The sequence below is a fragment of the Anas acuta genome, chromosome 3 (assembly GCF_963932015.1).
Source record: "Anas acuta chromosome 3, bAnaAcu1.1, whole genome shotgun sequence".
Classification (NCBI taxonomy): Eukaryota; Metazoa; Chordata; class Aves; order Anseriformes; family Anatidae; genus Anas; species Anas acuta.
The window spans coordinates 70,918,392-70,930,359 of NC_088981.1; the positions used below are offsets into that span (position 1 = coordinate 70,918,392).

General features: G+C 43.4%; 1 protein-coding gene across 1 annotated transcript; it reads left to right on the top strand.

Moving 5' to 3' along the window:
- The first annotated feature begins 2,184 nt into the window (after window positions 1-2,184).
- Window positions 2,185-10,250, top strand: CD164 (CD164 molecule). Its single transcript, XM_068677741.1, has 6 exons — window positions 2,185-2,442; window positions 3,997-4,074; window positions 5,442-5,513; window positions 7,204-7,329; window positions 8,565-8,642; window positions 9,557-10,250. Exons 1-6 carry the CDS (start codon window positions 2,328-2,330, stop codon window positions 9,706-9,708), a joined length of 621 nt encoding a protein of 206 aa, XP_068533842.1. The 5' UTR covers window positions 2,185-2,327; the 3' UTR covers window positions 9,709-10,250.
- The last annotated feature ends 1,718 nt before the right edge of the window (window positions 10,251-11,968 follow it).

The window sequence follows — 11,968 nt, forward strand, 5'->3', positions numbered from 1 at the left end:
CAGATTCCAACAATGCACCAATATGTAATGGTGTGAAGTACCCCAAAACCACTTTGGATGCTGTATTTTCCCTGTCAAAACCACGCAGGTGAGATAACACTTTTGAAACAAAGAGAAATGTTTGCAAACTGAAACAAACACATGTTCCCTTCAGTTTATCTGCTACATTTTGTTTTATTCATTGCCACCATCCCAGACTGCAGTCGGCTCCCCTGGCACCTCTTCAAAGCCCTGTCATTATTGTCTTGCCCAGCACCAGCAGATGCAGAGGGCGATCCGCTGTGTTTCCTGGGCATTTACTACATTTAAAATGTGCTTCCCTAAAATGGACATCTGCAGACCCTTAGGCTTGATCCATTTCTGCCAAGTGCTTTGCATACGTTTCCAGTAACACAGTGCTTGCGTCCTGACATTCAAAGCAGAGGTAAATGCCTTACTGACCACTAAGTATATAACGGCGTAACGAGAAATGAATACAGTGATGAGTCTGGTATTTTAAATCCAACAACAACAACCCCGACTGCCGTGATCCTGCTGACCATATTCCTCAACAAAGTCCCAAGATGCTGACTTTAAGAAAAAAAACAGGCAAACCACATTTATCATTCACTTGGATTGCCACCAGCCCCCAGGATTACAGGACAGACATATTTTCACTCACTTGTGGAGACAAGCTGTAGCTGCAATTCTTGCCCTGCTGGTCGTCTTGGGTTTGTTTGGTTTCATTCACTTCATTTTCTCTCTGGTTTTCCAAATATGTACACGCTATTTTTTATCAGTCATCTTTTAACAATCACATTTAGCATATATCCTGTTTGCTTGCAGTTTAAAAAGATTGCTGTCCTCCTGCCACTCATAACACAAAACACCCTATTATTCACTGCTGAAAATACATTGAATACCATAACCCTCCAGGAGCTGCAAAAAGGGAAAAACGTGAGTTCAAATAACGCCTGATGCCTAGGGAAATTACGGGGGACTGACCCAGTGAATCAAGGCCGGCAGGATGCCAGCAGGTCCTTGGTCCTTGTCCCAGCAGGACAGGCACCCCTGCGGCACGGCCAGCAGGGATGTGCAGGAGCCATGGGGAACTCCCAGCTTCAGCTGCCGTTTCAGCGGTGCTGCAATATCTATTTATGCTGCTCCACAGCTTATTTTACGTGCTGCTGATTCAAAGCCATAACAGAAACATATTTAAGTAATGGATGTGGAAACTACTTCTTCTCATTAAGGAGCCAGCAACTCTGATTGTACTGAGGGAATAACCGAGCTGTGTCACACCAGCATGTGCAGACCGAAAGGTCGCTGAGGTGGCGCGACTTCTCTACCTTTGTTACCTTCCTGAAAGGAATTGGAATGCCGTAAAATTCACAGCCAACAAGACGTGTCAGGTCATCCCGTCATCTAGGAGGTGCCCCTTTATACCACAAAACTCATTTTGTCTGCCGTTTCTTTTGCTTTTCTGTTTCATCTGTGAGACTTCTTCACAGAAAGGCAAAGCGTGAGACATCCTACACACCCCGATAGATGACGGCACAGAACTTTCTTCACCCAAATTATGTTATCAGCAGTCACAGAATCACAGAATATCCCCGGTTGGAAGGGACCCACGAGGATCATTGAGTCCAAGCCCTGGCTCCACACAGGACCACCCCAAACCCAAATCCTGTAGTTATTGCCCAGTAACCCCGACAGGCGGCTCGCCTGAAAGCTCCTGATGCTGTATGGGTCTTGTGGCAATACAGCACCTTCTGGCAAGACACTAAAATGGAGGATTAAGCCAGAAGTTTATTTGGCTGCCTCCTCCCCTGTAGTGCGCAAGCCCGGCTCATGCTTAAGAGAAACGGGAGAATTTTCCCGATTTTATCTTTTCGTCTTTTTCCCAGATCAGCACCACAGCCGGGCTCCCCTGCGTGAGGAGCACCACATCCCCTCGCCTCAGCTTCCCACCATCTGCCTGCGTCGGCGTGGCACAAGCCATTTTTTCAGACATTTTTTGTTCGCAGAGGGCTAAAGGCCGCCTGAGGGAGGAAGAACAACACGGGGAGAAGGGGTGAAATCTCTTCAGCAGCGAGAGGAGAAGCCCTGTGTCAGGCTGAGGCGGCCACGGCGGCGGTTGGGGCAGCCGTTACCCGCCCAACGGCCGCCCCCTGACGGCGGGCGGGGCGTGACGCGGCCGGGGCGAGGCGGAGCCCGGCGGCGGCGCTCAGAGGGTGCGCGGCGGCGGCGGGAGCGGAGCGCGGCGGGGCTGAGGGGAAGAGAAGAAGGAAGGGAAAGGAGAAGAAGAAGAAGGGAAAGGAGAAGGGAAGAAGGGAAGCGCCGCCGCCATGGGCCGGGGAGCCGCGCTCCCGCTGGCCGCCCTCTTGCTGGCCGCCCTCTGCCTGGCCGCGGGCGGCGTGCGGAGCCGTTGGGCGCGTGAGCCCAGAGCTGAGGAGGCCCCTGGTGAGTGCCTCACGCCCTCCCCCCTTCTTCTTTCTCCCCCCCTTCCCGTCCCTTCCCCTCCCCGTTGCTGACGGGGCAGCCCCTCCCCTCCCCTCTTCCCCTCCTCCCCTCCCCTTCCCCGCCCGGTGCCGGTCGCTGTGGGGCGCTCGGCCGCCCTCAGGGCTGCCCCCGTCCCCCGGGGGTGGCAGCGTGTTCGTGAAGGCTTCCTAGCGGGTGCTGAAAGGACCAGGGTCCTTCCCCAGGGGGGTTTTGGGGAGGTTTGAAGGGAGAGTGGAGGTCCTGAGGCGCAGGGTGTGAGCCTGTGGGCTGTGCCAGGTCTCGGTCAGAACCAGAGGGGGGGTCCCGAAGGTGGACGTTGTTTGTTGGGCAGGCACGAAGCTGTGCCTGATACCTGGAAAAAAGCAGCTTTTATCTGGGATCTCGTAGCGAGGAATGGCCATGCACCCAATGGAGTGGTTTAAGTGGCACCATTTGCCACTTAATTGTGTTAAGACTGTCATATCCCTCACTGATACAAACAGGCAACGATCTTACTGCATCTCGTTGCTTCTAAGAAGCATAAAGAAATAGCACCAGTATTCCTAGCCCGATCCTGCTGTACCCAACAGAAGGTCCAGCAGCATTCAGGCATGATTCAAATCCCCAGAATACTGAAGGCAGAGAGTCGATCCCTTTCTGGTTATCATCTGCTTGTTTCGATTGCCAAAAATCCACAAACAGCCAAGCTCCCTTCGCTGGTGAGCAGAGAGAGGCGAGAGGTCATCCATCGGTGCCTGGAGGAGGTGGAAATGTGCGGGGAATGTGTTGGAGGCTGTGGTGCAAAGAGCCGTGTGTTGTCTGAATGCGATGAGCGTGTGACTAAGTCTTATTCAAAACTAATGCAGTGAAATTGTAGATTGGGAGAATTTGTTTGATCCAGACACTGGACGTGTTGACATTGTGGTTTTGAGAGGACAATGTGTGGCTGAGATTGACGGTAAAAAAAGCAGCCCGACTGGTTGGGTTGCTGGCTTCTGCTGTGATCAAAATGGGGATAGATTTACTTTGTTTCTGCTTTCCTTTATGTGCACTTGTATGTGAAGTCCTCAAAGCTGGTGTCTTTATTTCCCTTAAATCAGCTGCTTTCTACTGCAGGATTCTCATTTATTTATTTTTTCATAGCTGGCTGTATTAAAAGATCCATAATCAAAAGGACCAAGCTTTTGCCATGGGAGACTTCAATTAATTACTTTGGTAGCTTCAGTTAGAGCAGTATATTTTCTGCTGTCTGTCCAGGTTGACTATAATGAGAGATTATTTGAGGCATATTCTCAGTGTGTATGTGAGGTCTGGTTTTGGAGTATCAGTAGTGTTGGGAGGGATATGTATTCGTCTCGTCAGATGCATTCACAAATTGCAGCTTTTAGGAGCAGTTAGTTCAGTGAGAATGGTTGTGCCTTAACCCAGGGCGTTGATACGTGAGAAATATCATCCTAAGGACTGTTTCCATGGGTGAAGTTGCTCTCTTACAGTGCTACTTTTGACCTAACCAGTGTATCTGTTTCTTCTTTTCAGACATCTGTGGAAACTTTACTACCTGTGTTTTATGTAACAGCACACATGACTGCCAGTGGATGAAGTGTGGAGAAACAAGTAAGTAAGACTACACGAAGCAAATCCTTTAATCCAACTAGATGTATTTTACCTGTATTGATGTTCACTACAGGAAATACGTTGTTCTGTTTGATAACCTAATGGAGGATAAATTCATAATTTGTATCTGTTATTCAGTAAATTTGAAGTTCTTCTGTGAGACAATTGAAAATGTTCAGAATAAGCCCAGATTTGTAAGGCTTCTGATTTGAATCTGCTGCTGCTAAGCTAACGTTTTCCAGAATGTCAGCAGAACAAACTGGTCACTCGTGCTTATTGTTAAGGGGTCAGGTCACGAGTGGGCTGTGACGTGCAGGTGCATCCCAGTGCGGCCCCTTCTGATGCTGTGCCATAGACCTGGTCACTGACACTGCGCCTGAACTGAAATGCAGTAAGGGAAAGGAATCCATAAATAAGACCAGTTAAGAGCAGTGTTCCTAAAAGAGTTGCAACCCACTGAAGGGGACGTAGTAGAGTCAAAAAGAATGCAAAGCACTAGCTGGCCTCGGTCAGAACCTTGTTTTCCACATTGTTGGGGAGGTGGATGTAAATACTTCTAGGTGACCTCTTGTTGAGGAGATAAAGCTGCTGTTGACAAAGGCATATTAAGGCTACAGAAGTAGTCCTCAGGAGGATCGTGTACACTTTGTAAGTGAGGTAGAATAAGAAAACAAAATGGCTTGGCTGTAACAATGTTCTTATGGATAGAGTATGTATGAAGGCTGAGGATGGTTCAGAACTGAGGAAAAGAATTTGGAATGTTACTTGTCTGGTACAAACATCCTTCAGGAAGGTGCACTGCATGCGCTGTCTGACCAGCAGGCAGATCTCACAGGTGTTTGAAGTAACTTCTTTGAGGGCAGAGAAGAAATCTGAATCGAGGAAAGTGCAGACAATGAACAAGAAACGGATGTCTTAAACAGTTACAAGGTCATGGGTCTATTGAAAAGCTGGAACTAAGTTTTGCTTGCATGGAGAATTTAAGACAGTAAGAATTACATACTGTTTCCATAGAGAACCAAAATATTTAACTTGAAAAGTGTAACAAATAGTAGAAACACTGCCTAATCTTTATAGGCTATAAAGAAGTGTCAGGCTCTACTGTTACTGCAAAGTGGTCTTTAACCAAGTATGCATAGTGCTTAAATGTTGAGCAGTAGAGTAACTAGTGGAAGAATGTACGAAAACTTCTGTAACTTTTAATATAAGACTGAGGTCCTGCATATTGAAGTGGTTTTAATGTTATCCTACCTAGAAGATACTTAGTTTATCCTGGGAACAGTTTATTAGCATTTAAGAATATCTACAGTAGCAGAACTTTTTTAAGATAAAAAGTATTTAGAACTTGTTCTTTCCTTTTCTGACAGACTATACCTGTGCAAAAAGAGCAGAAGTAAACAGCTCATCGTATAATGAATGTGTGCCTGAAGATTGTTCACGTAAGTACTTAGATATTTTGCTTCTAGGCTGTTTAAATTGAAGCAGTCTCATCTGCAACTCCTTAACGTGGTGACTTTTGTTAATGACTTCTGCAATTTACATATGCTCACACGAGTATGTAAATAAGCCCTTTGCTTCCAGCTTAAACCGATGATGTGACATAAAAATACACAATTCTATTACATGTTCAGTAACTGCTACTGATGTTGTTTCAAGAAGCTTGATGTATTTTTAATAGATGTCTCCTCAGCTAGTGCCCTGTTTTCTTGTATTAAAATGTGTGAAATTCCCTGTTAGATAGAGCCTATCCTATTTCGAAGTACCTCGGAGGTGTTTAGGAGCTTAGCACTATCCTCAAGAGAGTAAGTCGTATTAAACAAAAACTTTCACATGATAAATCCTCAGCTTTGTCTGAGAAGTAGTAAATGCGGGGGGACTTAGAAACCTACCTGTAAAATGGTACCAGTACTCTGCATTACCCATGGTAGCTGGAAGATGGCTTATCCCAAATAGCTTGACTCTGATGGTTACAGCAGGCCTCGTGTTGTGTGTGGGTTAGCCAGCAGTGGACAGTGGGGCCGTAAATGGGTACGGTGGCAGTAGTCCTGTGCCTCACCTCATGTCCTGTGAGGCTGAGGGGCAGGAGTACCTGGGTCACTTGGCTGTAAGGCAGCAGAACTCAGTCGGGTGGCTGGGGAAGGGAGGCTCTCATCACCAGCCTCCTCCCCACTGCCCAGCTATGGCTGGTTCCTCCTGTTGTACAAGCAAGGGCTCGGTTTTAATAGGCACCATGGAAGAGTTAAATTAGTGATGTCAATCACTAACATGGATGGATGGGAGCTCCTAATGAGCCAGTGGCATGGCTCAGCACTACCTCTGCGGGTTGACATGGAAGTACATTATGGTGGACCTAAACTGGCTTGAGGCCAGGTGTAGATTCTGATGTCTGTCTAGAATCAGGCAGCTCTGGTTTCCCACCATGCCAAATTGCATCAAGATGCCAAAAAATATAAATGACTGAGCTCTAAAGGCTTCTGGACATAATGGTATTCCCTCAGGAAGCTCAGGTGTGAGTGTTCATAGTTTGACCAAGTCCTGTCTGTGTGGGATTAGCTTGGTTAATACCGTAAGTTGTAGAAGGCTTCGCAGGTTTTTCTGCTAGTTTTTTTTTTTTTTTTTACGCCTATACTAGCCACAGCCTTCAGAACAGAGACTCTCAAACTGTTGAGGATGTCCTAGTTCCCATCCCCCCGGCTTCAGCTGTCTAACCACTCTGCTTTCTGGTTGACCTTGGTAGGTCAGGTTTGCTTTTCTGAGCAGTGAGGTCAGGAAGCAGTACTGATTACCTACTTCTGTGTTGTGTAAAACCTGCGCAGTTTGTGGTTGTCCAGGAGGGCTGTTCTACTTTCTGTTTGCTTTGAGGAGCCTGAGTTGCCGTAGTCAACAGGGATCTTGCATTCTAATTTGCACTGAGGCTGAGCACTGGGTTGATTGCACTGCCTGTGACAAAGTCTACATGTATTCATTTGTGCAACTTGTGCTTAGTTCACAAGATTGTTAGTTCAACTGGTTAGAAATTACAAACCAGAACTACAGAAGAATTCAGAGTCCCTAAAACTCTGCCTGCTACTGTTCTCCTGTTAAATACTGTTGCTGATGTTTTTAATGTAACTTTTTATTCTTTCATAGTTCATACAACTGCTCCTCCCGCTACTACATCGTCATCCAATACCACAACACCACCTTCCAATTCTACTACAGAGTCTTCCAATGCTACCACAACAACTTCTGCTACCACAGCTCATCCTACTATAGGTAATATGAAGGAGCATGACCCGGTGAAGTGATGAGTGGACGCACAGAATCACTTAGTAAACTGCTGCTTGAACTTGAAACTGTAGTGGCAATTATAATGCAGTACGCCTTGCTAGGATGGCCTCTGTTCAACATAGAATGGCAGTAAGCTAGGGCTTAGTGAAGGAAAACAAGGACAAGGGCTTTTTCTGCAGCTCACTGTAGTAGCATGACTGCCTAACATCTGAGGCGTGGAATACAGGAATGGTCCCAAGGCTTGGAAGAAGTGGATTGTATAAACTATGACAGAGAATTTTTTCCTTCCGATATAATTAAGAATTGGCTCAGTGGTAATTGTTTGGATTACATTAGTCATTTCCACAAATCATGGGTTCTTACAAGCTTGACTTTTTGTTGCCCAGTCCAAAAGCTTCTGTTCTTACACACTGCTGTCTTAACAGTCAGGTTCTTAAGATCTTGTCTTTAAAAGCATCTGATCCTTAAAGCAGCTGGGGGGGTAACAAGAGCTGTACTTGATTAGACTCATGAGAGCTTAATGTACAGAGGGGTGATGATTACCTATCAGTAAATGAACAAATGTTGGCATTTGTCCTAGGTACATAGCAGAATACTCATTAATTTTTAGTAATACTAATCGTGGGATGGGGAAGGTCAGAGAGCCAGATTTCCATATTAAGTGAAGAGCTTTTAGGAGACAGTTTAGCTACAGGTGAAGTGTTCTCATATTCCAATTATGATGTTGGCAGTTAGTGGTTTTGGGAAACGTTTTTTTGGTGTTTATCTCCTGTCTAGAGATATTGTACTTAAGTAATTAAATGCACTGAATACTGACTGAGTCTAAAGGCCACTCAGTGAAAGTCCTTGACCTGGATGCAGATTCAGTTGTCTTGAGGCAGCTGTCCTGATTCTTATTCAAATAACATTTATGTTAGTGTTTGAAAGAAGGGTTTTCTGCCTAAGTGAAAAACTATTCTGATTTGCGGAGAGCCTTGAAATATTTGGATAACAATGGTATGGTCAGGCTGTAAGTTTAAATAAATAAATAAATAAATTCCTTGTTGCAGAAACTTGGCTTAATGCCATGCAGCTGAACATGTAAATTGCATGGGGTATAGTCTGAGATCAAAACCTATTCTTGCTGAAACAAAGCAAATCACTTATTTAAGAACTTAAATACTTGCAAACTTTGCTCTTGAAGCTTATGATATGTGCTGAATTTTTCTTCTCTCAAACAGCTAACACCACCAATGCAACTACACATGCTCCTATGCCTTCAACCACCGTTACTCCAGCCACAACAACCCGTACTCCAGGTAATGGCTTTATTAGTATAGCTGAAGCATAAAACACTTAGAAATTGGTGTTAGTGTTGCCTAGAAAGGTACTTTTAATGTTGTACCAAATTTAATTTTGCTGAGGTTATGTATATGTATGTATGTAGCAAGATAATAGCCCAACCAGCAATGCTTGTTGGTGAAATGTTAAGTGTCAGAAATGTGTTGGTCAAACTAAATCAATTGGCCACTTCTAATAGCATGTCTGAAAGTCATTTGTAAACTCAGCTGCAGGACTTAACTTCTGGAAGATGTTTTATTTTTCACTTGTAGCATGGGATACCTTTTTTTAAAGTGTATGTATAGTGGGGTGCATCCAGTGGTGGGAATAAGTTAAGTTGTATTTTATTTCAGTATTAGTCCTGAACATGCTGTTTCATTAAAAGCTCTAGCGAGGTGAAGCTCTTTAAAACTAGCCATCAGCAGATGGCTGTTACTTCTAGATTCATGTGTTTTGGCTTCAGTTGAGTTCTTAAAGTATAATTTCTGGAGTAAAAGTGTAGTAGATGAAAGATAATGCAAATTTAGGCAAAAAAGAGCAAGCAGGAAAAATTGGAAAATAGGTTTTGACTGACCATATCTATAATACACTATGGAAAGGAGGAAAACTGTGGCTTTTTGAAGTACAAATAATGTCCAGCTGGGACTTGCTCAGTATTGAGGTCCAAGGCAGCTTGGCTATAAGTATCCCTATCTTTTTACAAACATTGCTTAATTAAAATTTCAGTATCACTTACCTAAATGCAGCTGCTGGCATACCTTTACTTTTACGTTTTGTTTTTGTTGGTGTTCAAATGTTTTGTCTGAGTAATCTTAACAGGAGCACACCAACGCTACAATCTGTAAAGTTGTAAGCATTGTACACTCACAAACTGCTCTGTGTCCTTTGACAGGTACTGTGACTCCTGCACCTTCTTCACGCAAGTCTACATTCGATGCTGCCAGTTTCATCGGTGGAATCGTCCTTGTTCTGGGTCTGCAGGCCGTTATTTTCTTTCTGTACAAATTCTGCAGGTCAAAAGACCGAAACTACCACACACTTTAGGACCTGTCACTTTATAATGGACTAGTAGCCCAACACCTGTAGTTCACTGAACCAAAATATTTTCTGTTGCTCATGGAAGACAGCAGTTCATAATATCCTTTAAATTTCTAAGAGAAGACTTCAAAAGAATATTTTTGCACCATTATACTTGGCAAGAGGTAATATGAATCTCTCCAACAGGATTACTTGCAATATGCTGCATGGGTTCTAATGGCTGTCTTTTCTTTAATGGCTGCTGATGTGGGACTTCTTTTGTTTTTGATATGCCAAATGTAGATGTTCAGTCTCTTACTCAGTGGCAACACTGTCTCGAGTAGACAATCTCATGACTTCCTATGAAGGCTGATTTAATCAACATTTGATACAGTGTCCCTTCAGTTTTATTAAGATGTGAATTATTGGTGACTGACTTCAGGGAGTGAAATACCATTTATTCTAGCTTGTGGCTTGCACAGCGTGTTGCTAGAAAGGTGAACGAAATTGTAGAAGTAGATAGTCTCATAGTGAAATCGAAGAACCCTTTTTTCTTTCTTTTTTTTTTTTTTTTTTAAACAGGAAAAAAATAAAAGGTTGCCTGACAAAATAATGCATTCCAAACAGAAATCCCATGCCCTTCCCAGATAATGTTGAAGGTGGAGAGGGGATGTATGGATAATGCTCGTAAAGGGGAAATGAAGATTAGTGCCTTAAAAGACTAAAAATTAGCAGGCTGTAAAAGTGTCCCATCTATCAAAGATAAATAAAATTTAGTAGGTACTAGCTTTATATAGGAGAAAGGAGTATGTGTGACTTAAGCATTCCAGTTTCAAAATCTTCTGCGTTAAATAACTGTCCCTTGCTGACCTTGTTTGCAGGTGAAGGGAGTATGGTACAGTGATGTTCAGCTACAAACTAGCTGTAAGTCGTTTACCTTTTTGTTCTGGCATGCAAAGACCATAAAACTGAAGTGACAGAGAAAGTACAGTTCACTCCCTGTGTGAAAAGGCAATGATTTCCATTTATACTTGAAATATTGGTGTTTGGGGAAATCCTGACTTTCCTTATTCAAATGCAACTTGATTTCAGTTGTGGTTTTTGTGTTTTTTTTTTTAACCTTCCTGTGTCTGCTTGCTGCAGGAGCGATTAAGGGTAGTCAGAGGATCTGCTGATTTGATCCAAGTCAGGATTGCTGTAGGCCTGGTAGTGTCAGGGCTGTATCTTCCATGAGCCTCGTTCCTGGTATTGGGTTTGTTTGACCCTGCAGGAAACTGGTTAAGAAAACTTACTCAGCCAAATGCTTTTATTTCTTTTTTTCTTTTTTCCCTCCTTGGCTGGATCACCCCTGTGATCTGAGTGTAAACAAAGGTACGTCATTTCCAAAGTAGACCTACTTGAAGACCCACAAAGATAACCCCACAGGAAAAACTGAAGTAAAAATAAAATGAAACAGTGGGTGTAGCACATGAGAGTAGCTCTTGATGATACTGCTTGATCATCAATTTCAGGATCATCTGTAGTACTGTCTTACTAGCTCTGATTTGACTTAAATTTGGCAGAAATGCAACAAAAGGATAGCATTAATGCAGGTAATAGTCATGGCAGTGTAGCTTAGACACGAAGCAAATCAAGTGCACTTCATTTGCAGATCACTTAAGTGCACGGTGTTGCTTTCTTATGTTCTAGTTTGAATGGCATTGTTTCTGTTGTGCTGCATAGAAAACTCAAATTACTACAAAATACAAAGGTTATTCACCAGTACTGTATCCTTGAGTTCATGAGCTTGTGGTTTTTCTAAGCAAACCTAAGACAATCAGCTCAGGTTTATTAAAACAAGTGAGCAGCCAGCTTCCAGCAACAGTGTGTGTGGGTTAGATGGTATATCCTTGGCCTTATTGTGAAATCACTTAATCTCTCCTTTCCCTATCTCAGAACTATTTTATTACCTTTATTTGTTTAAGAAGATATCCATGAGCTTGTATTCTGTGCTTTGAAGTGAGCAAAATACTCTCCTAAAGTGTGACAGAGTTCTCCTCAGCTCAGCAAAGCAAACTGTATTCGTAGTGTGTTATATATATATATATTTTTGCCTCCAAGGGCTATCTTTTCGGAAACTTGCAGAAAAATGCTACAGAACACTTCATAGCATGGAAGACATTGCCACCAAAAAAAGTTGTTGCTCTGTAATATGTTGCTAAAATGCTTATTCATGAGCTATGCTGATTCTGATTTAGGTTGTAAAATACGCTGATAAAGCAAACGAAAATAATTTTCAAGTGCCTTA

Excerpts from the sequence above, each read along its gene's own strand:
- CD164 (XM_068677741.1), top strand. The coding sequence starts at position 2,328 with ATGGGCCGGGGAGCCGCGCTCCCGCTGGCCGCCCTCTTGCTGGCCGCC. Across the intron at positions 5,514-7,203 it reads TGTGCCTGAAGATTGTTCAC|TTCATACAACTGCTCCTCCC; the intron begins GTAAGTACTTAG and ends ATTCTTTCATAG. Across the intron at positions 8,643-9,556 it reads CACAACAACCCGTACTCCAG|GTACTGTGACTCCTGCACCT; the intron begins GTAATGGCTTTA and ends GTCCTTTGACAG.